The sequence below is a fragment of the Paroedura picta genome, chromosome 8 (genome assembly GCF_049243985.1).
Source record: "Paroedura picta isolate Pp20150507F chromosome 8, Ppicta_v3.0, whole genome shotgun sequence".
NCBI lineage: Eukaryota > Metazoa > Chordata > Lepidosauria > Squamata > Gekkonidae > Paroedura > Paroedura picta.
In genome coordinates this window covers 13,615,889-13,639,072 of record NC_135376.1, presented here as the reverse complement: position 1 = coordinate 13,639,072, position 23,184 = coordinate 13,615,889, and the positions used below count along the sequence as shown (strand labels likewise).

The window sequence follows — 23,184 nt, the reverse complement described above, 5'->3', positions numbered from 1 at the left end:
GCTTCTCTGATCACAGAAGGAAGCAGCTTGTCCCTGTAAGGTCCAGGAATGGAGGCCACTTCATGGGACTCACCAGCAAAGGGTTTATCCAGCTGAACCCAGTCCTTGAAGACAAAGTTGCAGTAATCCTTCCCGTGCCAGAATCGCGTTTCCCCAAGAAGTTCACCGACTCCCGTCTTTAAGCTGCGGATCGAGCCTTTATCTGCCCAAGAAAATTCATACACATAATTATGATTCTGGGGGAGCTTCTCGCTCAGCATAACAGGGATTTGAACTGCCATCCAACCGGCAGGAGGCTATTTACTTATTTGGACTCCCTGTCTACTCAAAGTTTCAGATGGACAGCCACGTGAGTCTGCAGCGGAAGAGTAACATTCAAGTCCAGTAGTGCCTCAAAGACCCCAAGATTTCCAGGGTATAATCTTGTGAGAGTCAAAGCTCTCTTCATTATACAAAGGTGTGTTAAGGGTCCTGCCCTTTCCCAACTCCTCCAGGCCCATCATTGGTCATTTGGAGAAGGGTGGGCAGGTCAACATGCAGAATAAGGATGGGAAGCATAGCTGTATACATGCCCATTAAGCTTCCCGTCACTGGCCATTTTGGGAGTGGGGTGGGGGGAGGTCAACATGACCATATACTGTCATAAAGGTAAAGGTAAAGGTATCCCCTGTGCAAGCACCGAGTCATGTCTGACCCTTGGGGTGACGCCCTCTAGCGTTTTCATGGCAGACTCAATACGGGGTAGTTTGCCAGTGCCTTCCCCAGTCATTACCATATACCCCGCAGCAAGCTGGGCACTCATTTTACCGACCTCGGAAGGATGGAAGGCTGAGTCAACCTTGAGCCGGCTGCTGGGATTGAACTCCCAGCCTCATGGGCAAAGCTTTCAGACGGCTGCCTTACCACTCTGCGCCACAAGAGGCTCTTATATACTGTCATATCACCCAATAAATGTTTAACAAATTTTAAGAATAAATAGAAAATGAACTAACTCCCACTCATTTGGGAAACCCTTCCCGGGTCATCAAGAAAACCCAGGGTTTCACAAAATCCTGATTGAGAAGGCCAGCCTTACGGGGTCATCCTAAGTTGTCTGCCATATGTTGGCATCGTCCGTCACTGCCAAGCTGAAATCGATGGCCAGGAGAAAGCAACTAAGAAAGACAAATTGGGCTTTCCCCAATTTTCTCGTCTCATGCAGCTTTATGCGCTCTGCCCAGCAAAAGGACAAGGAAGTATCACTCACGTGAGTCACTGTCGACGCTGCTCACGCTGTCCGCGTGATGTAGGCCGTGCCGGTGGAGCTGTTTGTAGATGCTGAACCGGGCAAATTTCCTGGTTTTCCCTACCCCTTTCATTCTTGACAAATCTGGCGGGTCAGTGCTGTTTTCTTGCAAGGGCAGCTTCAGTGGAGATTGGGCCTCCGGGCTGAGGACTGGCGGTTGAACCTGATCAACTGGAGACTGAGGAGAGATGATAAACTGCTAAAGGCCGGACTGCTCACTCACGGGTAGAATAAAGGGAACATGATGAAGAAGAGTTGAGTTTTTTACCCTCCCCTTTCTCTACCCGAAGGAGTCTCAAAGTGGATTACAATTCTCTTCCCTTCCTCTCCTCACCACAGGCACTTCTTGCAGGTGGGGCTGAGAGAGTTCTGATAGAACCACAATTGGCCCAAGTTCACCAGGAAGGTTTGTGTAGAAGAGGATTAGAGTCTGCTACTCTTGACTACTACACCAGACTGGTTCTCTTCCAAGAAATGTGCCCTTTCTGAAAAGAAGAGGGAGAATCGAAATAATTCTTGCCTCAGATGCTTGCCGGCTGGCAAAACTGGGCAAAAATTGGACTCAATTTCGGGGACACCTCCTGTTGAAATTGCAGGGGAGTTCTTTACAACCTGCCTGTTGCACAGTTGTTAAAGAATTCTGGAGGGGAAATCTTTAAAGAAATAGAAGAAATTATAAAAGATAAGACAGAACAATCACCCTCATTAGCTCTCCTTAATTTATTTCTGAATCATAACATGTGCTGTAAAAAAAAAAAAAAACTTTGGTTAATTTTATTATTGTAGCGGCCAGAATGGTTATCGCTTACCATTGGAAAAAAGCTGAAAATTTGGTAATAGATAAATGATGGAACAAACTAAAGCAACTTATGATTCTAGAAAAAAAATAACTTATAAGAGTAATTCAAGGAGCTTGTCAAAGAAATGAATTTGATTCAGTCTGGAATAATGTAGTGAAGCACAAAAAGAATCTTCAGATAGCAGTGTATGGGAGTTAATTATGTAATTAAGTTAATATGTGTATTTAGTTAATCATTTTTGCGTGATTTTTCCCAACGCATTTGTGTTGGCATTGTCATATTTTCTTCTTTTTTTGTCTAAAACATTCAGCCTGAAGGTTGAAACAATCTGATATCTATTTTCAAGAGAGCCAGCTTGGCATAGTGGTGGCCTCTAATCTGGAAAAATGGGTTTGATTCCCTACTCCTCCACATATAGCCATCTGGGTGACCTCAGGCCAGTCACTCTTCTCTCAGGGCTCTCTCAACCTCACCTACCTCACAGGGTGTCAGTTGTGGGGAGAGGAAGGGAAGGCGATTGGAAGGTGTTTGGAGACTCCTTCAGGTAGTAAAAAGCAGGGTACAAAACACCAGCTCTCCTTCTTCTTCTTCTTCTTCTTCTTCATGAACCCACATCCCATACATATTCCAAAGCCAACAGCTGGGACCGTTGCCATCATACGTACAGCAAGGTTTGTTGAGGACGTGGACTTTGTTGCGTTGATCCGTTTCGCACTGCCAACATCGGTCAGCCGGTGCTCATCATCGTCCCACCTGCCGTACGCCAAGTCAATGCCTCCGACAAAAGCGACAGACTGGTCAATGACCACCAGTTTCTCATGGTGAGCCCACAAATAAACGGTAGATGATACGTGATCCGGATGCCTCATCACCTGAGCAAAAACCGGGCACCCAAGTCAAGTCAGGCAGGAAACAATCCCAGAAAAATAACTTCAGAAGACGTTATTGGTTATGTTTACGTATATCACCCAATAAATATTTAACAACTTTTAAAAATATACTTAAAATTAATTATCTCCCACCTATTTGGGAAACCCTTTCAGGGACGTCAAGAAACCCTAGGGTTTCATGAAATTCTGACTGAGAGAGTCTGCTCTAGCTAGTGTCCCTGGCAATAAAGCCTCCTTCACTCTCTACCTAATGGTTATTCTGTTTTACTGTATCCGAAGTCTTGTGCGTGCACACAAAAACCTATACCTTGAATTAAACTTGGATTTAAAGCTGCCACTGGCCTTAAGCTTTGTTCTGCTGCTTCAGGCCAACATGGCCACACACCTGAATGCAACCTCAGATGCAGAGATCATGAGTTCTGTCCCTCCTCCTTTGCCTATTTTGATCTTGGGGCCCTTTGCACATTCATTCATTCATTCATTCATTCATTCATTCATTCATTCATTCATTCATTCATTCATTCATTCATTCATTCATTCATTCATTCATTCATTCATTCATTCATTCATTCATATATGAAACGAATACAAACCTTGCTACCCCAGAGAAACCACCATCCCAGCCCACAGCACAGCCTATCCTGTGCCAGAGAGAAATCAAGCCACCCACAGGCTCCAAAGAGCACAATTACCTTAATGTTGGGGTGCAAATGCATCAGAGTCCTCTTGCTGTATTCGCTGTTGATGCCGAGAGCCAGCTCCACTTCTTTGTAGAGCATCACGAAGATTTTCACCCCTTGTTGCTGTCAAGACAAACAGAAATGCACATATTATAGAGCTTGTGCTCTTATGACATGGTTGGTTGCAAATTATCCTGTTGCATTCTCCCCACTTCCCCAAGGGGTAAGAGGTTCATAGGACTCACTCAGAAATGGTGAGCTCTGAAAGTCAGGTGAAGTCAAGCTACTTTTCATTTTCAGGTTCTCAGACAGATTTCTTTGCTATCAATTATCTTTACAACAATGGCTAGTACTTATAAATTATATTTATTGTATGGAATTGTGTGCCGTGTAGTCATGAGATTAGAGGATTGCTTGGCAGCCAGGCAAGGGACGTTTGGAGGTGGTTTTGCCATTGTGTGCCTCCTTATCACGACCCCTAGTGTTCCTTGGAGGAACTATCACCCAAATCCCTGGAGGTCTCCCCTCCAAATGCCAGCCAGGACCCTGCTTAGCTAGTATTTGGATGGGAAACATCCGATGGCTGGGTTCAGCTGTCCCACAAAGCGTGGTTGATGTGATCGTCTGAATGTGGACAAAGCCACTATCTGTGATTCATGGTCATGGTGAAATTTGAAATTATTATTGAAGAGGATTAGACTTAACAATGCTCTTGCCTAACGTAGGAATGTGGGCATCACGGCTTGTTTCCCAGAACTACCCTTCCAGTCTGGGATATTGGCCAAGTCTCAGTGGGCGAGGCAGACAAATCAGCAAAGACTTTGGAATGACTCTTTCTCATAGCAACCAGGTTCTAAATGACTGTCTACAAGCCAATGCATGGCTCCACAAACCAATCAATGTTAAAATAAACCATGGTTGAGCACTGCATCTGAAACAAGCCATGGAATCTAAGCACTTTAGAATCATAGAGTTGGAAGGGGCCATACAGGCCATCTAGTCCAACCCCCTGCTCAATGCAGGATCAGCTCTAAGCATCCTAAAGCATCCAAGAAAAGTGTGTATCCAACCTTTGCTTGAAGACTGCCAGTGAGGGGGAGCTCACCACCTCCTTATTTCACTGCTGAACTACTCTGACTGTGAAAATTTTTTCCTGATATCTAGCCTATATCGTTGTACTTGTAGTTTAAACCCCTTACTGCGTGCCCTCTCCTCTGCAGCCAACGGAAACAGCATCCTGCCCTCCTCCAAGTGACAACCTTTCAAATACTTAAAGAGGGCTATCATGTCCCCTCTCAACCTCTTTTTCTCCGGGCTGAACATTCCCAAGTCCCTCAACCTATCTTCATAGGGCTTGGTCCCTTGGCCCCAGATCATCTTCGTCGCTCTCCTCTGTACCCTTTCAATTTTATCTACGTCCTTCTTAAAGTGAGGCCTCCAGAACTGCACACAGTACTCCAGGTGTGGTCTGACCAGTGCCGTATACAATGGGACTATGACATCTTGTGATTTTGATGTGATGCCCCTGTTGATAAAGCCCAAAATGGCATTCGCCTTTTTTACCGCTGCATCACACTGCCTGCTCATGTTTAGTTTACAATCCACAAGTACCCCAAGGTCTCGTTCAAAGAAGAAGGTCCTTTAAGAAGGTCCCTTCCTGATTGCTGCCTACCAATTAATAATAAAACACCTTCTCCTCTGTGTGAACACAGAAAAGCTCTGCTAGAAAAGCTCTCCATCTATCTAGTCCACCATCCTGTTTACACAGCAGCCAGCTGGTTGTCTGGGAGTGCCAACATACAGGACAAGAGGTCAAGGCCTTTCCCTGAGGTTGCTTCCTGGCACTAGCATGCAGAGGTTTCCTGCCTTAACATACCACAATTCCTGTCAGCTACCATGACTAGTAGTTATTAGGGAGGTGCATTCAATTTCGCAAAGATGGGGAAAAAAACCCAAATAAATGTCTTATTGGGGTTTATTCGGTATTTTAAAACTGAGTCGAATTCTCTGGTTTGATTCAGGCACCGAATCTTTCAAAGCGTGCTTCTATCTCAACTCCAGACGACTTAAGACTTAGGTTAGATTTCCCATGGAGTTCAATTGTTCCATAGGGTATAATAGAGGCTAATAGATTCAGGAATCCCAAATCTTGCCGAATCTGAATACCAATACCAATAGTGGTATTCGGGTATATCAGCATATGCCAAATTCTCTTGGATCAAATTTACCCAAACCTCCAAAAAACAATTCCTAGTAGCTACGGATGGACTTCTCCTCTACAAATCTGTCTAATTTCCTTTTGAAGCCGTCTCTGCCTGTGACCATCACTAAATCCACTGGCTATGAATTCCACGACTGAATGACTTCTTGGGTCAATAAGTATGGCCTTTTGTCTGTCCTGAATCTGTTTCCCATCAGCTTCGCTGGGCATCCCTGAATTCTCCTCTCCTCCCATTTGTGTAATTTAAACGTGGATGCCTGGAAACCCTGGGCTGATTCATCTCCAGGGCAGGCCTAAAGAGCAGGAGAATATTCATGGCGGAAGTCAATATTCCTACAAGAGAATAATCCATTTTGACCTATAGGATCTTTAAAATGCACTTACAGTGCAAAGACCTTTCATGATCATGATGTAAAGGCCCATTTGAAGGGGGGGAAAAAAACCTTTTGCCACAAGCATAATGATATGGCATAAGTTACAGTGCAATAAGCCATGAGCATACCTAAATAATATTCTCTGCTAATTAGATCTTATCTCCTCGCGGAAGATCGATGCTTTGCATTACCGACGTAACGAGAATCCATTCACGACACAGACGCGGACAATAAATCACCCTGCGGTGTGATGGGAATTTCACAAACAGCCTGTGTATACTCCCTGCATTATTGCCACTTCTATCAGCAACAATTGATTCCAAGTGAGCCCCCCAAAAATCCAAAAATGAACACCCAGAAGGAATAAAGGATGTCACTTGCTAGCCTTGGTTTTTTGGGTGGTTTATTTAATCTGGAACAAGACGGGAAGAGCAAATTGTGAATCTCGATTCTGCCACAACTCATTGGATGGACCATTTTAGCTTCCATTTGCTTTGCTGCGGGACGATAATAATGCAGATGTCCATCAGCAGAGCCCTTAACTATGAAGCCCTGTAAAACACCTGCAATGTATAGTATTAATACGAAATCCTGGCCTGTATCCTCCCACTCCGTCCTGCAATGCATGAACCCTTTCTCCAACTAAGGAGTCTTCTTCCAGCTTAAGTGGCTCTTAGGCCTACACAAGAAGGAAGATTGCAGACTCCGATTAATGGAGGAGCAGAGCAGGTACCAACGTGTAAGTAGCAAATTGTGACAAGAAGCAGCAGTACAGTGCTGCTCTGAGCAGGAAAACACACAGAATCACAGAATCATAGAATCATAGAGTTGGAAGGGGCCATACAGGCCATCTAGTCCAACCCCCTGCTCAACGCAGGATCAGCCCTAAGCATCCTAAAGCATCCAAGAAAAGTGTGTATACAACCTTTGCTTGAAGACTGCCAGTGAGGGGGAGCTCACCACCTCCTTAGGCAGCCTACTCCACTGCTGAACTACCAGTCACCTGTGACAGCAGTTCTGAACTATTTCACAACCTTGATCATTTTAATGCATCAACTGTCTCTGACCCTCATATCTGCGGGACTGCCTTTTCCCCTATACTGACCAGAGAGTATTATGATTGCAAAACTAAAATCTGCTCAGGGTCCCCGGCCTAAAGATATAACACTGGCCTTGACCCCACTGAGCTCTGACCATCCTCAGAAAGGTGAGAACTATTATCAAGAGGAGACAATTCCATTGTTCCATGTTTTTATTAATTTTGTATGATTGCTCTGAAGTTGGTTGTTACCTTTCCTGAGCCAACCAGGGTGGGGGGGATGGGAATGAATGAATGAATGAATGAATGAATGAATGAATGAATGAATGAATGAATGAATGAATGAATGAATGAATGAATGAATATTATTCAGGGTAAAATCTGCAGCAGTTTTTCTCTGCACAATATGGAAATCTCTTATTAGTACTATTCAGCAATTGGCTATCTGGACTAGGGTTGCCACTCTCAGGGTGTGAAGTTCTTGGAGATTTGGGTGTGGAGCCTGGGGGAACAGATATTGGGGAACTCAGGGGGCTGGACTAGATGGCCTGCATGGCCCCTCCAACTCTTATGATTTTAACTTAGCGGGACATAATGCCATAAAATCCACCCTCCAAAGCAGCCTTTTTCTCCAGGGGAACTGAACTCTGGTGATCAATTCTAATAACATCCTCCGAAGCAGCCATATTCTCCGGGTGAATTTATCTGTATAGCCTGGAAATCAGTTGCAATTCTGGGAGAACGCCCGGCCCCACCTGGAGTGGCTAACCCTAAACAATGGATACCAAACAGCTTCATATGTACAAATTCCAGTTAACTCAGTTTCTCTGATACCCTGGTTTCTCTTCAGATCGCATAAATCTTTCGCCTTTTGCAAAATGGACTGTTACTTAAACAAATGAGCAAAGGAAGCTTTTCAACATTACTAACTTTAGACCAGCCCAACCACAAATCACTATTTTCTGCCTTTGTTTTTGTTTGGGGGTTTGTTTGTTTTTTTTGCACTGAAGAGTTCTGTGTGACTCCAAAAGCTCCCTTCCATCAATTGTGAACACTCGTGGTTCTAGTTCCAGTTGTCAACATCACCAGAAAGCATCTGTCCCCCAGAAAGCAGCCTGAAGAACCCAGACCGCCTGCTCAGCACGCTTACCGCTTTCCGCCTCAGAATGCAGTCCAGCCTCCATCGGTTCCCTTCCACCACAGGCCGCTTCATGAATATCTCTGGGCTCAACCTACAGAATTCATAATTAGAGAAGAGATTAGCTGTTTTTTTTTATATCCTGCTTTTCACTATCTTAAGGAGTCTCAAAGCAGCTTACAAAGACTGTTCCCTTCCTCTCCCCACAACAGGTGAGGTTGAGAGAGCTCTAGGAGAACTGCTCTACAAGGACAACCATAAGAGAACTGTGACTAGCCAAAGTCACCCAGCTGGCTGCATGTAGAGGAATCGGGAATCAGGCCTGGTTCTCCAGGTTAGAGTCTTCTTTTATCCTCATAACCGCCCTGTAAGGCAGGTTAGGCTGAGAATGTGACTGGCCCAAAGTTATCCAGTCACTTCCATGGCAGAGCGAGGAATAGAACCTGTGTCTCCCAGATCCTAGTTTGACACTCTGATCACGATGCCACTTTGAGATAGACGGCTGCGCTTCCTTCATCCTCTTCTGTGGAAGGATGCTTAACGGGTGCTACAGCTCAGCGTAGGGATAAATTTAAGATGCAAAGAAGGAAGCTTAAACTCGCCGCTCTTGAGGCAAAGCCTCTCTAGAGCAGAGAGTCAAACAGCAATCTTGAGGCAAAGCTCAGATGACTCAAGAGGAGGGAGGTGGGAGGATGTCTCTGTTGAGCAGGCAAGACGATTTTCTAACCACTGCTTCGAGACTAGCCAGGTTCATTTCCCATGTGATTCCCTTCTTTACAGGCTAAGCCACGGTGCCACACCATGGCACAGATTCAGGGGGGAGGAGCTGTGTTGCTTGATGTCAGTGATGTCACAGACACTGTCCAATACATGCCCAGCAATGCTTATGCCAGCCAGCACCATCAAATTGCCAACAGTCCAGAGATTTCTTTAAAAGAAGCCCTTTCTTAAAGGAATATGCCTGGATCCCTACCAAATAAATAAGGAACAGCTTTGCATACGGGGCACTGTTAACCTGATTTACGCTTGAGCAGGCCTCAGCCTTGCATAGCCTACTGAGAGCATCCATGGCCCTCACCACAAAAACCGATCAAGCCAGAGGGCTTGTTCTGGAGATTCAAAACAGCAAGAAGCGTAATTTGTATTCCATTATGTACCCTTGCTTAAAAATATAGACTTTTCAGACGGCCCATAAAATCTACCATTCTTCGCAAACATCCCACCAACCAGCACACATTAGAAGGCCCATGCTCTACATCAGGGGTAGTCAAACTGCGGCCCTCCAGATGTCCATGGACTACAATACCCAGGAGCCCCTGCCAGCAAATGCTGGCAGGGGCTCATAGGAATTGTAGTCCATGAGCATCTGGAGGGCCGCAGTTTGACTACCCCTGCTATACAGTCTACCCCGGCCTATCTAACCAATATTTACGAAAAACAGCAAATCTGTTTTAAACTTAGCTACTGGATGTTAAAACAAGCCAACCAACCAACCAACCGGGTCTGCTTGGAATGATTTATTTTCTGAATGTACTTTCTATTCATCGCTTTTAACAATGCTACAGTCTTTGCGACAGCCAACATCTGTGACTGAGTCAACCACCCTTTGTTTGTAAAGACAGCCCAGTGAGTAATCTGTCACCCCATTTTGGGAGACCGAGTCCTGAGGAGGGGCAGAAGCTGCTATAAGCTACAAGCACACCCCAAACATCTGGATGAATCAATCGGGAATGGCCGCCGTCCTAGGAATTGATATATTTTTAAAATCTGTGTTTCTGTACACACCCAATAGCCTGTTGCCAGCGTCCTCCCTTTTGTTTCTGTTCTTAAAAGCTGTACAGGATAAATTTCCTGCTCACAGATGGGAAGAGGTAATTTCCATCAAATCCATCTTCCAGTTACAACCCCCCCAATCTGCCACTAATGCTGCTCTGGGGGGGGGACCACGCCCCCCGGAAGCAGTGATGTGGGCAGTTCAGTCACCTGGAGGAGGGGGCGGATAGGCAGGAAGGTTTTATTCTCTGGCAGAAGTGTCCTAGGTGAGCAGAAAATGCCTTGAACCCAACCCTAAGATTCCATATCACTTTGAACATCACGCCGAGAGAAGAGGCTGGACTTGTGCAGACCATTCTGTTCTCTCCAGGTTCTAATGCAAGGGGCAGTCAAATTGCGGTCCTCCAGATGTCCATGGACTACAATTCCCATGAGCCCCTGCCAGCGAATGCTGGCAGGGGCTCATGGGAATTGTAGTCCATGGACAGCCGGAGGGCCGCAGGTTGACTACCCCTGTTCTAATGTCTAAGAAAACAGACAAAGCCATATTAAGGAACTGGGGGAGGGGAGCACCGACTGTGGGTGCACGGCAATGTGCATTATTTTGTAATTTGACTTCGAATTGTGGCACGCTCTGAAGCGGGATCCTAAGCAGATTTGCTTACATGGGAAGCCAACGTGGTGCTGACGTTAAAGAGCAGCAGACTCTAATCTGAAGAACTGGGTTGCACTCCCACTCCTCCACATGCAGCCAGCTGGCTGAGCTTGAACTAGCCACAGTTCTCTGAGAGCAGTTCTATCAGAGCTCTCTCAGCTCCACCTACTTCACTGGGTGTCTGGAGAGGAAGGGAAGGGTGTTTATGAGCCACTTTGGGATTCCCTCGGGTAGTGAAAAACGGGGCATTAAAAAAACTTAGTCCATTCAAGCAGGGGTGCATTGGACATTATGGGGTGGAGCAGGGGTGGATTGGTCTACTTTCAGCCTGAAAGGCAGCCCTTGCTGGGCCTACCCCAAACCTCCCCACCCTCCAGTCCATCCCATCACAAAAAAGGGGGGACTGGCATGATCTGACACTGCTAGGGGTTGGAGGTGCACCCGGCCCACTCCTCAGTCCAGTGCAGAAGACCCTTCACTGCACCTGCCCAGCCTCAGTGGTGAGGGGGGCTCCTAGCCACCACAGCTTCACTGCAATGAGGGGCACAACTGCCCAGCCTAGTATAGGACGTGGCTGCCCTGTGGGGCGCTCCCAGCCACACAGCGTGGCCAGGAACCCCAACCATCTGCTTCGCACATGAAGAGTACCAGAGACACGGCCTTCCTGCCACTTCTAATTTGGCCTTCAGTTTAGCAGGTGGTTGTGGTGGAACTGTAAAGCAACCACAATTTAAGCCACGTGGTGCTTCTTTTGCATCTTTCTGTTCAAAGAAGCATCAGAGCTTTGAATTCAGCTATCACAAGCCTGAAGAAAGAGAATTCAGAACCATCCTTGTTCCCTCATGCCTCCGGGCAGCCTGTGCCTTTTCAAAATTGTTTCTTCTGCTTTGTTTTTGGAGACAAGTGTCTTCTAACAGCTTTCTGAGACAAAACTCTCTTGTTCACTCCCTAAGATTGTTGACTCTGCTGCCAAACCACCGGGGGAACTTTGTTAATGGTCCGCACCAAAAGTTCCCTCAACACTGCAGCTCTATTAGAATGTACCCTCTGAGGTTCCTCTGGGACAAAAGAGTGCTGAATTTGTAAATACTGACCACCAGTCTGTGATGAAAATCTCTTCTTTCGCTGCTTCCATGGCATTGGCAACATCTTCAAAGTAACCTTTTGCATTCAAGTACCTAAAAGTAAAGACAATACTTTACGCTGAAAGGGAGGAGGGGAGGGGAGGACAGCTAAATTAAACTATCTGGGAAATGGGTTTTCTTTCATGCAACTTATCAAAAAGAAAGGGGGAAGCAAAGGACTGGAGTATTTCCTTAGTTTAAGAAACAAAACAAATGAAAGAAAAAAACATCACTTTGATCCTGCAAAGTGGGGATTACAAAATGTATAGTCTGATGAATTAAACCTAGGTGTATTATGCATGGCAGGAAACCTTGCCAAGAGTCTTCCCCCAAAGTTTTTTTTTTAATTTATTTCTGCATGTGGAGTTGGTTTTGCCACAGAAAAGCCACCATTGTGTTTTTTATTATGCACGGCATTTCCCCCCCTCATAGCAGCCACTGCATCTTTTCAGTGCAGTATTTAAAATAACTTTTCTTTTACAATGGTCATGAAAGCGTCTGTTTTTGCGTGCATAAATGCTAGTGTGTTTTTGATCTTCTCCCCTGTGCATTTGGGGAAACGGACAGCGTCTAGTCCCTCGTCCACCAATGGGAGCTTGAGTCATCCCTTGTTTGGCACAGACCCTCTGCTATGGCAACTGTACACCAGTATAAATTAATTTATTCCATCCCTCAGAGGCATTTGCAAGTTTTTCAATCCACTCTCTATGAGGAACAGCATACCTCTGAGTGGGGAAAGTTGTACTATTTTGAAAAGGGTGTGTACCCCCACGGAAATTTCTTGTCGAGCTCATGAACTACATGATAATTTCTTGTCGAGCCCATGAACTACTCTCTGTGCTCATGAACTACAACTCCCATAAGGCCCTGCCAGTAGTATGTGCCACAGTGGTGGTAATGTGACACTGCAGCTGACCATGGCCTGCCAATGAGCATCTAGCACAATGGAGGAATTGCCCTCACTCACACTATTTGCCATTGTAACTCCGTCTTTCAAATGCATAATCCTTGCAGGAAAAATACAACAATCTTTTTAAAATGATGATTTAAAAGGGTCGGCGTGCTGACTTTGGTGAAAACCTTTGCATGCATAATAGCCCCTGGTTCTGCAGGGAAACAGCTGCTTTGGGAAAAGTGTTGTAAAAAGCGTTCACCTTTGAGACAAATAAACAAGTTTCTAAAACTGCAAGAGATACTCTACACTGAATTGTGTCTCTCTATGCCTGCTTCAGAACAGGAAGACTCTCCACCCAGCAATGCTTGGTGACTAACCGCAGCTTAATGGCAAAACATGCCTTCATTATAATGAGAATGAGTCTAGGAATTGTTGTGCGTTCCCTTGCTCTCTTTTCCCCTGCTTGGTTCTTCCCACATGTAGCCAGGAAATGAAACACTTTCACACACAATCAGAGTTTGCTATTTCATTTGAGCAACAAACTGTGATTGGTTAAACCAGAGGTAGTCAAACTACAGCCCTCCACATGTCCATGGACTACAATTCCCATGAGCCCCTGCCAGCGGCTGCAGTTTGACTACCCCTGGGTTAAACTGTGGTTGGTGATTGAGATGCTGCTGCTTGAATAGTCCAGATTAGCCTCTGTTTGACCGTTTATGCACTGGGAACTTCACTGCCCCACCCCCCTGTCAGGAGCACAGATTGGGGACGGATGAGGTGCACCAGGCCAAATGCTCCCCAATGTGGGTACAGGAAGAGGTGGGGCAACCTGACACAACTAAAACTCCAGCCTGCAGCCCAGCATGAAACCTCCAGTGCATAAATGGTCTTTATCAGACCTTGACTCTCAAAACCTCATCTCCTGAAAGTTTTGTAGGTCTCTAGGATGCTACTGGAGTTGATTCCAGCTGTTCTACTGCAGACGAACTCTGAAATTTCCCCCCTAGTAGTTCTCTTGTGCCATTAACCAATGCATGAGAAGCAGAAATTCAATCATCTTTTCTCCACCCTACGAAAAATGACCAGAGTACTGAGTCCTCACCACTTTGCCAGCATGTTCTCCTGGGTGGCTGCGTAAGAACCAAATCTGTGATCTTTGAGGAAATTCTTGCCGTTCTTCTGAATGAATTCTTCTATTCCTTGGCCCCACCAGAGAGCGTGTCTGTAGCTGTTGCATTTCAGAATCAGTGACCTAGAAAAGAAAGAGAAAATCACACAATCCAAGTCCCCGTAATCCTGACCAGGCACAAGCTTTGTTGCTAAGGACTGAACTTGGGCCACTGAGAAAGCAAATGTTTGGTCCAGACACTCTGGCTATTTGACAACTAACAGATTTGTAAGTTTTAGCTGAACATGCAAAGTAATTCCAGTAGCTATAAAGGTGACAAAAAAGGCCTAAAGCACTCTGCAAAGCACAAATGCTAAGTAAATAATGAATCATATAAGAAGGCAAAAATTCGTTCAAGGACTTCTAATCTTTAATGAAAGATGGATTTAATTGTATTTGGGTTGTAGCCTTATCCACTGAATTGTTAGCAAAGGATGCAAATAAATCATTTAGAATGCACAGATATGTTCTGTGAACGCTAGGCAGTTTTTATTATCTACTGGAATGAGACAATCAGAGATAAAGCGCATCTATTTATTTTAACGAATTGATCCAAGCACACATCTCTTTTTCTTCTTTGCATAAAGCAGCCTTGTTCAACCTTGGCTCTGTGGAGGAATCCCTGAAATATTTTTCAGGCTTCGAGGAGCCCCGAATCTGAACCGGAAGTGAGGCCGAATCCATTGAGGCAAATATAGGGCAGCCTTTCTCAACCTTCTTACCATTGAGAAACCCCTGAAACATTCTTCAGGCTTCAAGAAACCCCTGAAGTAGCGTGACCATGCAAAATATGGTTGGGAAGTATAGCTACGTACACGCCCACCCAGGGCCCCTCCCCTTCTCACCCCCTCCAGGCCCCTCATCGGCCATTTTGGAAGGGGTAGGGGGGGTTGATATGACCACATATGGTTGTATCACCTGATAAATGTTTAATAAATTTAAAAAAATATATAAGAAATTCATTACCTCCCACCCATTTGGGAAACCCAGGGCTGTCAAGAGACCCCAGGGTTTCATGAAACCCTGGTTGAGAAAGTCTGATATAGGGAAAAGGCCAGGAAGCCTCTGGGGAGCACACACAGAGCCCTGGTTGGGAATCCTTGGTATAAAGCTATTTTGTGTAATATAACATATGCAATAACAACAATGAAACAACTTCTCACCGGGAGAGATTGTCAATTCGCAACCCGTATTTTGTTTCTGTGTCTTTCTTGCCAATCTTGATGCTGAATTCTTTATCCACCAGCAGGACAAAGGAAATGGCTCCACTATCCGGCTTCATGTACATTAAAAAGGAGTCTTTTACTACTAGCCACCTAAGGAGAGTCAAGCACAAATGCATATTTGATAGAGCAGCAATATTTACAATGTACTGATATACAGAACGTCTCTTACACTAAAATCACTGGTTCGGATTGGCCTAAACTAAAATAATTCTGCACAGAATTGGACCATTAGACAAGGAAGGTTTTTTGACTGATTAAGCCATTTAATTCATTTTAAAAGCATTCTATGTTAAGCAGGCGGCAGATCAAACAAGGGGGGGACGGGAAACAGTCTGCGATCATCAAAAAAAAAATGACAGGCTCCAATGGAGAAGAGGCATTCCTTCTCCCTTCATATACAGGAAGGAATGCCTCTCCTAAGGTGGTGCTCATAGTGACCCATGGATGCATCATCTGAAAACAAATAAGAATGAATGACTTTTTGCCCACTGAGGACAACTGGTTCTTAAGTCAATTATCTTAATGAAGAACTCACGGACTGATGGAGTTATCTGATTAACCAACTCAGCTTACTCTGCAGTATTCACTTTGTTAAAATGAGTGTTTGATTCCCTGCTCCCCTACATGCAGCCAGCTGGGTGTCCTTGGGCTCATCCCAATTCTGAAGGAGCTGTTCTACCTGAGCAGTAATATCGGGGCTCTCTCAGCCTCACCTACCTCAAAGCGTGTCTGTTGGGTGGAGGAAGGAATTGTAAGCCACTTTGAGACTCTTTCAGGAAGAGAAAGGCGATATATAAAAACTAATTCTTCTTTTTCTACTTGAGATTGGCTCACATTCTTTCAAGAAAGCCTTCAGTGCTAAGTGAATGCAGGGATTATGGGGCCTTGGAAAGTACCAGAATCGACAATGAGATGTGGTAGTTCAAGCAGCAAAGGGCAGAAAGAAAGAAAAATCACAACCCAAGCCAACCATGAACACATGTGGTACCTGATATAGAGTCAAGCCATTGGTGTCTCACATCCAAACACTGGCCAGGGTGGTACCAGCTCTGGGTTGGGAAATGCTGGGAGTCTTTGGAGGCAGAGCCAAGAGTGGGTGAAATTTGGGGCAGAGAGGGACCTCAATGTTTTATAATGCTGTGGAGTCCACTCTCCAAAGTAGTCATTTTCTACAGAGGAACTGATCTCTTTAGACTGGTGATGACCTATAATTCTAGAGGATTCCCAGATCCTACCTGGGGACTGGCCATCCCTGGTTAGTTTCTGAGATCTGCCAAGATCAGGCTAGCACGGTCTATCCAGGTTAGGGCCCATTTTCAATAAAGAGATAGGGCTGCTGTTGTTTGTCTTTCTTTGTGGGGAAGCAATTGAAAAAGGCACCAGCAATCTCAACACTTTATTATTTTGATATGTAAGCTACACTCTTCTGTCCAATGTGGACTCAACTCAGCTCACCTTTTTCCTCTGTTCCATTTTACCCTTGCAACAACTCTGCGAGGAAGGTTAGGCAGAGATGGTGCGAGTGGTCCAAGGTCGCCCAGAGAGTTCTCATGGCAGAGTGGGGATTTGAACCTGGGGCTCTCCACTGCTACTCTGTTACTCTCAATGCCAAGCCACACGGTCTCTTTTAACACACCTTTCTGCCTAAGCAAGAAAGGGTATCAAAATCCTACATGTTGGATCCTGGGCATGTGTTCTGCTCACGGTGATGCTTGACCCCAGATTCCTGCAGGCCAGCAAAGCGCCACAATTAGTGGGAAAGAACGATGGGACCCAACACTAGTGGTCTTTCCTGTGTCCACTTGCCCCTGCAAATCGCCAGTTAGCACAGGATAAACAAAGGGAATGAAAGAGAGATGTGAGCCGCCCAATGAGACATGCCAGGGGACCACGAGAGGTGTCTACTTAACAAATAACGAGAAGAACAGGGAGAGTGTCATAACGAGTTCCGACTGAACCTAATACCTTGGAGCGCTTAGAAGCACAGTGAGATGGGCACACTCTAAACTTCTAATGGTTTATTTATAAAGGCACACTTACTTAATTCCATTGAAGTCAACGGGAAGCATGCAGAAGAGGGTGTGCTTTGGAAAAGGTGGCATTGCCAAGCAACAAGCTCTGCACCAGAAACGCACAAACTGAGGGTGAAAAAAAAAACGAGGAAAAAAAACCCCAGGGGTATCGCAGAAAACGGGAAGAAGTCCTTCCCAGTGGCAAGCTATTTTTAGCACAAGTGTCTCTGGCGTACTGAAATGTTCATTTCCCACAGCCCAGTTCCCTGAGCTGATACTTTTGCTTTGTGGCAAGGAGTCATTCTTAAAACCTGTTGGAGAGAAAGGGTGGGTGGGTAAGGATTATTCTCATACCCCAGCCTCTCTAAAGGCATTTTTTTTCCTGATCTCTAGTTACTAGGCTGGCAAGCTGTACCTGGCAACCAGTAGGAGGGTTGAGGGGGCGGGGCAGAGTCCCAGGAGAAACATTTAAAAAAATGTCCTGGGCTACTTACTGGAAGGTCTGACCATAGAGTCTCAGGAGATTGCTAGAACTACCCTTGTCACTTCTGGATCACTCTAGGAACTGTGGCCAGAGCTTCCTATACATAGACAAGGCCCCCTCTTTGGCTCCAATTTCCATCTGGTGATCAGTTAAGTACTGATGGGCAATTGCCTGGAGGCATCCAGCAAACTGAACCCTAGTACTTCTTCATTTTATTGTCTTGGAGACACTGTGGTGAGACATATCCTACAAGCACCTTGTACTTCCATAGAGAAGGATATAGAATTTAGCTTATTGGAGCATGTCACTAGACTATGGTTGCCCACCTCCAGGTGGCATGTGAAGATCTTCTGCTATTATAATGGATCTCCAGGTGACCAAGGACGACTCCTCTGGAGAAAATGGCTGCTTTGGTGGGTGGATTCTACAGCATTGTAGAGTGCTGACATCCTCTCCCCGCCACAAACAGGCTGCAAGCTCAAAGTCTCCAGGTATTTTACAGCCCAGAGCTGGCAACCTTCCACCCTTCCTACACTTTTTGTGACCTTATATGGTTTTCAAGGCAAGAGACAAATAAGGGTTGTTTCCCATTACCTATCAATGCAAAGCACCCTTGGTGGTCTTCCTTGGTGGTCTTTCATCCAAGTACTAACCAGGGATGATCCTGCTTAGATTTCAAGATCTAATGAGATCAGACTAACCTGAACCACCCAGCTGAGGGCAGACGAGCTTAATATCAGCATCTAGCAGTGGGTTTCTGCAGCCTTGGAAAATGTCCCACCATGCTGGTCCCTAACACAGATCCTGAATGTTAATAAATTATCATAAATGCAGACCAGCTCTAAAGGGAATTCTGCTTCTCAGTTCCCTTGCAAGACTCTTGCCTCTGACTTCCCCCACCTGACATGAGGAAGAAGAAGAAGAAGAGTTGGTTCTTATATGCTGCTTTTATCTACCCAAAGGAGTCTCAAAGTGGCTTACATTCACATTCCCTTCCTCTCCCCACAACAGACACCCTGTGAGAGAGGTGGGGCTGAGAGAGCCCTGATATCACTGAAGAAGAAGAAGAAGAGTTGGTTCTTATATGCCGCTTTTCTCTACCCAAAGGAGTCTCAACGTGGCTTACATTCGCCTTCCCTTTCCTCTCCCCACAACAGACACCCTGTGAGGTGGGTGAGGTTGAGAGAGCCCTGATATTACTGCTTGGTTAGAACAGCTTTCTCAGTGTTGTGGTGAGCCCAAGGTCACCCAGCTGGCTGCATGTGGAGGAGCAGGGAATCAAATCCAGATCACCAGATCAGAAGTTGGCACTCCTAACCACTATTCCAAGCTGGCGTAGTGAAGTCAGAATCCTGATGTGGCATAATGTGGAGAAAGACAACCAAGGTCATCAAAGCTAAAGCACTCCCCAGAAACAATGACTCCAGTGTAAAGCAGAGCCCTGTGCATACAGGGAAATAGCCTAGCAGTGTTCTTGTTCCAAATTAAATCTGTGTGTGTTTTTTTTTGTGAAGTGCTCCAGGACTGACTGACGCTTGTCAACGAGGAGAACACTGAGGACAAGTGAGGCAGGGAACACAATGCACTTTTGCCGAGTTGGCACTTGTGGTCGCCTCGCATCTGCTGCTCATGCTTACTGCAGGAGGTTGAAAATGGGGGAAAAGACGGAGGATCTCCAGACCTGAGGGCACCCAATGAAGGTGATGGGCAGTAGATGAGAGAGAGAGAGAGAGAGAGAGAGAGAGAGAGAGAGAGAGAATACTGGAGAAGATCTCAGGAGCCAAGTCAACCCCAAATTATAACACAAACAATATTGGATTTTTAAAAAAATGAAAAGAACTCCCAAGCTCCTAAATAATGAATGTATATGATCAAAAATTTATGGAGAGTTCATTTGAGTTGAAAAGTAGACTATAAATTTTCAAATAAGTAGACGTATTTAGAATATGATAATATTGTTAGAATGTGATGAAACTTTATATATTTATATTTGTATTTGTATTTGTATTTGTATTTGTATTCGTATTCGTATTCGTATTCGTATTCATATACCGCCCTCCCTCGAAAGCTCAGGGCGGTTTACAGGGAACAGGAAACAGGTGCAGATAACATGAGGTAACACATGTGACAACAGCAATAACAATACAGCAACAATAACCCCAACCTGATAAAAAGCAATAAGTGTTATCAGCTCAACTCTTACTGGGACCCAGTGGGCTAGGCGGTCATAATAGGGGGCGGTCATAATGGGGGGGGGCTGAGGGCCAATTGGAAGAGATGGTCCAGGTCAACCTCAACCAAATGCCTGGTGGAGGAGCTCCCTTTTGCAGGCCCTGCAGAACTTCCAGATATTTAATCTCTGTGGTATTGCCCCGACCCATTTTTAATATATCTTCATTATATTAAACCAGATACAGCAGGGGTGGGAATATCAGGGGTAACTGGTCTTATTGTTACAGATTAGGTCTATGGTTGAGGCTGAGATTGGCGAGGAGGAACACTGCCCCCCCTGGGGGTGTGAAGTATTCATCATTACCCTCCATCCCCCAATGCCCTTGTTTGGGTTAAGGAGAGTGGTATTTACCGCCGTGTTGGGTATTTTATAGTCTTTCAGTGGGGGTTTTAATGGGGGATTTTAAGACTACTGATACCCGCCACGAGCCTGTAGGGAATGGCGGGTAATAAATCGAAATAACAACAACAACAACAACAACAACAATAATAATAATAATAATATGTTTTATTATTCAATTTTTTAAAATTATGTTTTATTTTATTAGAGAGCCTCCTCCCGTTGCAGACCTCCCATTTCCCCTCATGCTGTTCCTGTGGGGCCTCCCTGTTCCCAGTAGGAGTACTCCGGAGAGGGCTGCAATGGATGGGGAAACCCCTCTCTGCTAATGGAAATCTTTTCTGCCATCAGAGATTTTAGGGATTCCACCAATGGTTTTTCTCCTAAGTTAACCAACCGGAGGCAAGCAGGTATTTGCATTCCGTTTAATCAACTCTGACCCCAGGCTGAGGTTCTACAGACACAGTCCAGCAAATAACTGTCCCAATTCTGCCCCTGAGTTTCTGCCCAGAGCATGTTTCTTGAGATGGTAAATTATTTATAGCTTTTAAGGGGGAGGGAGGATCGGTCCCATCTCCTGGCAACACGTTCAGCATTGTGAAAGGAAGAGGGGAACCGCTTGAAAACAGAAAGGTACCTTTTTGACCACCGGTAGCACAACCTCCCCTGTCCGCAGCAATTCAGGCCAGGTATCCTGTGCCCTCCAGACCGTTTCATGATCATGCCCTCTCTGAAAGCAAAGAGAAGAGAGGTGGGGGGAAAGCACTGATTCAACATATTCTTGGAAACAATCACAAATAAGCCAGAGTTTTATGCCCCAGACTTACTTCATCTATTCACTAGTATATGCTGTCAAGGCAAATCACAACCCTGACAGGAACTTTTGTACATCTTTACTTTGCACACTTGCAAGGACAGTAGAAATGCATCCTTTTAACCAGGCAGAATCTTCTTTTGAAAGACCGTTCCTGTTGCTCACCTGCATATCTTGCTAGATAAATAGGAACTAGGATAACCCAAGGGCTCAAGGACACCTGGTTTGCAGATAGCCAGTCCCAAGTCTGTCCTTGACCTCTCTAGCGAGATCTCATGTAACAGGTACATGAGAAACCACCACTCAGAATACACGACTCTGGCCTAAAGGGATCTGATGCAATGTTTGTAAGTTCACTGTGATCATACACAAATTCTACCAGAGAGTATATGTGGACCCCACTTCAGAATATGCATGCATTGAGTAAAGGCAAATAGCTCAAGTGAGGATAGCTTATTCCATTTCCCTTGAGATTTTCAACTTTGCATTTAATGTTAAGAACTGCCTGATGCGGACTTTGATCATTGGTTTGTCAACAGATCACCTGTTATGTTTATGAGCAGCAGGTCTTCTGGGTCACAGGTAGAGGGTTTTCACATCCCCTGATCCTTTAAGCAGAGATGCCAGCGACCTGAGCCCAGGACCTTTGGCTTACAATGCACATGTGCCACTGCAGTCCTCTTCCTTACCTTTTCTTAGCTGCCTTCCCTTTTCTGTAAATCTCTCCTGCTTCCCTAGCCCCCTCTCCCATCTGCCCCAGCTTGGTGGACTTTAGTCTGTCTCTCTGATAAATTATTCTGCTTTGGTCTTCAGTGCCTCAGCTTGGCCCAGCAAGAAAGACGTGAAAATTGTCCAATGTTAGGCCTGTGTTTGGTCAAGGAGATGAATGATCTAGCCCAGGGGTAGTCAACCTGTGGTCCTCCAGATGTCCATGGACTACAATTCCCATGAGCCTCTGACAGCAAACGCTGGCAGGGGCTCATAGGAATTGTAGTCCATGGACATCTGGAGGACCACAGGTTGACTACCCCTGATCTAGCCCATAACTGTGCTATGGTGGTTCAGAACCCAAACTTACTCTTCAGGGGGTTTAGACTGATAAAGACAGATCAACTTACATGCCTTTTGGTCCTAGATCGTGGATGAACGACAGCTGACTTACACCAATGAATTCCATCTGAAAAATGAATCATAAAAGAAGCCTTCAATAATTGGACTGCAGGAATCAAGAAGAGGTTCAATTCACTGAACCACTTTTGAGATGCAGAGTCGCCCTCCCCCACGAGGCCATTTCTCTTGGCATTCCCAAATAAGATATCTTCCCACCTGTGGTTCCCTCCCTCCCTCCTTCTGTACCCACCCTCCCTCCCTCCCTCCGCCTCTTAAATTTTTATACCACTTTTCCCCAGGTCTCAGGGTGATTTACATCATACCAATTGCAACAGTAAAGGATAATCAAAGATAATTAAAAATAATCAAATACAACACAATTATAGTTAAATTATTAAATTATTTTTAAAAATTAAATCAAATACAAACTCTTCTGATAGCCCAGCTTGGCCTGTTCATGTCAGCTCTCGAAATCTAAGAAGGGCGAGCCCTGGCTAGTATATTTGCATGGGAGACCTCCAAGGGTCACCAGGGTTGTGGCGTTGAGGCAGGCAATGGCAAACCGCCTTCAAACAACTCTTGCCTTGAAAACCCTACTGGGATGCCACAATCACCTGTGAGTGGATGGAGGGGGGGTATAACTGCATAAACCCCAGTTTATTTTACTGTACATTTGCACTGGCCAAAAAGCAGGTCATGTTATCTGTTTAATTTTCCAAAAATGCTTTCAAGGGACCGTAGATAAAGCCCAGGCCTGCCTGCAGTCATGCAACCCAGTAGACAAAAAAAGTGGGACCATTAGGGAGGCAATTAACTAACAGGTGAACCCTAAGCAAAAACAGACCGTCTCCCAAATAAAATAGCATCTTCTCACCTATGGCTAGAAATACACTTGAAAGGAGGGACCAGGAAAGGAGGGCGGAG

General features: G+C 45.3%; 1 protein-coding gene across 3 annotated transcripts in view; it reads right to left on the bottom strand.

Moving 5' to 3' along the window:
- PLD1 (phospholipase D1) overlaps positions 1 to 23,184 on the bottom strand; it is a 144,529-nt gene that overhangs the window by 43,868 nt on the left and 77,477 nt on the right. For all 3 annotated transcript variants that reach the window (XM_077348405.1, XM_077348403.1, XM_077348402.1), the window contains 10 exons: positions 22,269 to 22,327; positions 20,974 to 21,066; positions 15,206 to 15,358; positions 13,977 to 14,126; positions 11,950 to 12,033; positions 8,440 to 8,521; positions 3,668 to 3,778; positions 2,751 to 2,957; positions 1,247 to 1,463; positions 74 to 202 (listed from right to left, as the gene is read on the bottom strand). In XM_077348405.1, coding sequence (XP_077204520.1) covers positions 74 to 202; positions 1,247 to 1,463; positions 2,751 to 2,957; positions 3,668 to 3,778; positions 8,440 to 8,521; positions 11,950 to 12,033; positions 13,977 to 14,126; positions 15,206 to 15,358; positions 20,974 to 21,066; positions 22,269 to 22,327 — 1,285 coding nt within the window. The remainder of the gene's footprint in view (positions 1 to 73; positions 203 to 1,246; positions 1,464 to 2,750; positions 2,958 to 3,667; positions 3,779 to 8,439; positions 8,522 to 11,949; positions 12,034 to 13,976; positions 14,127 to 15,205; positions 15,359 to 20,973; positions 21,067 to 22,268; positions 22,328 to 23,184) is intronic.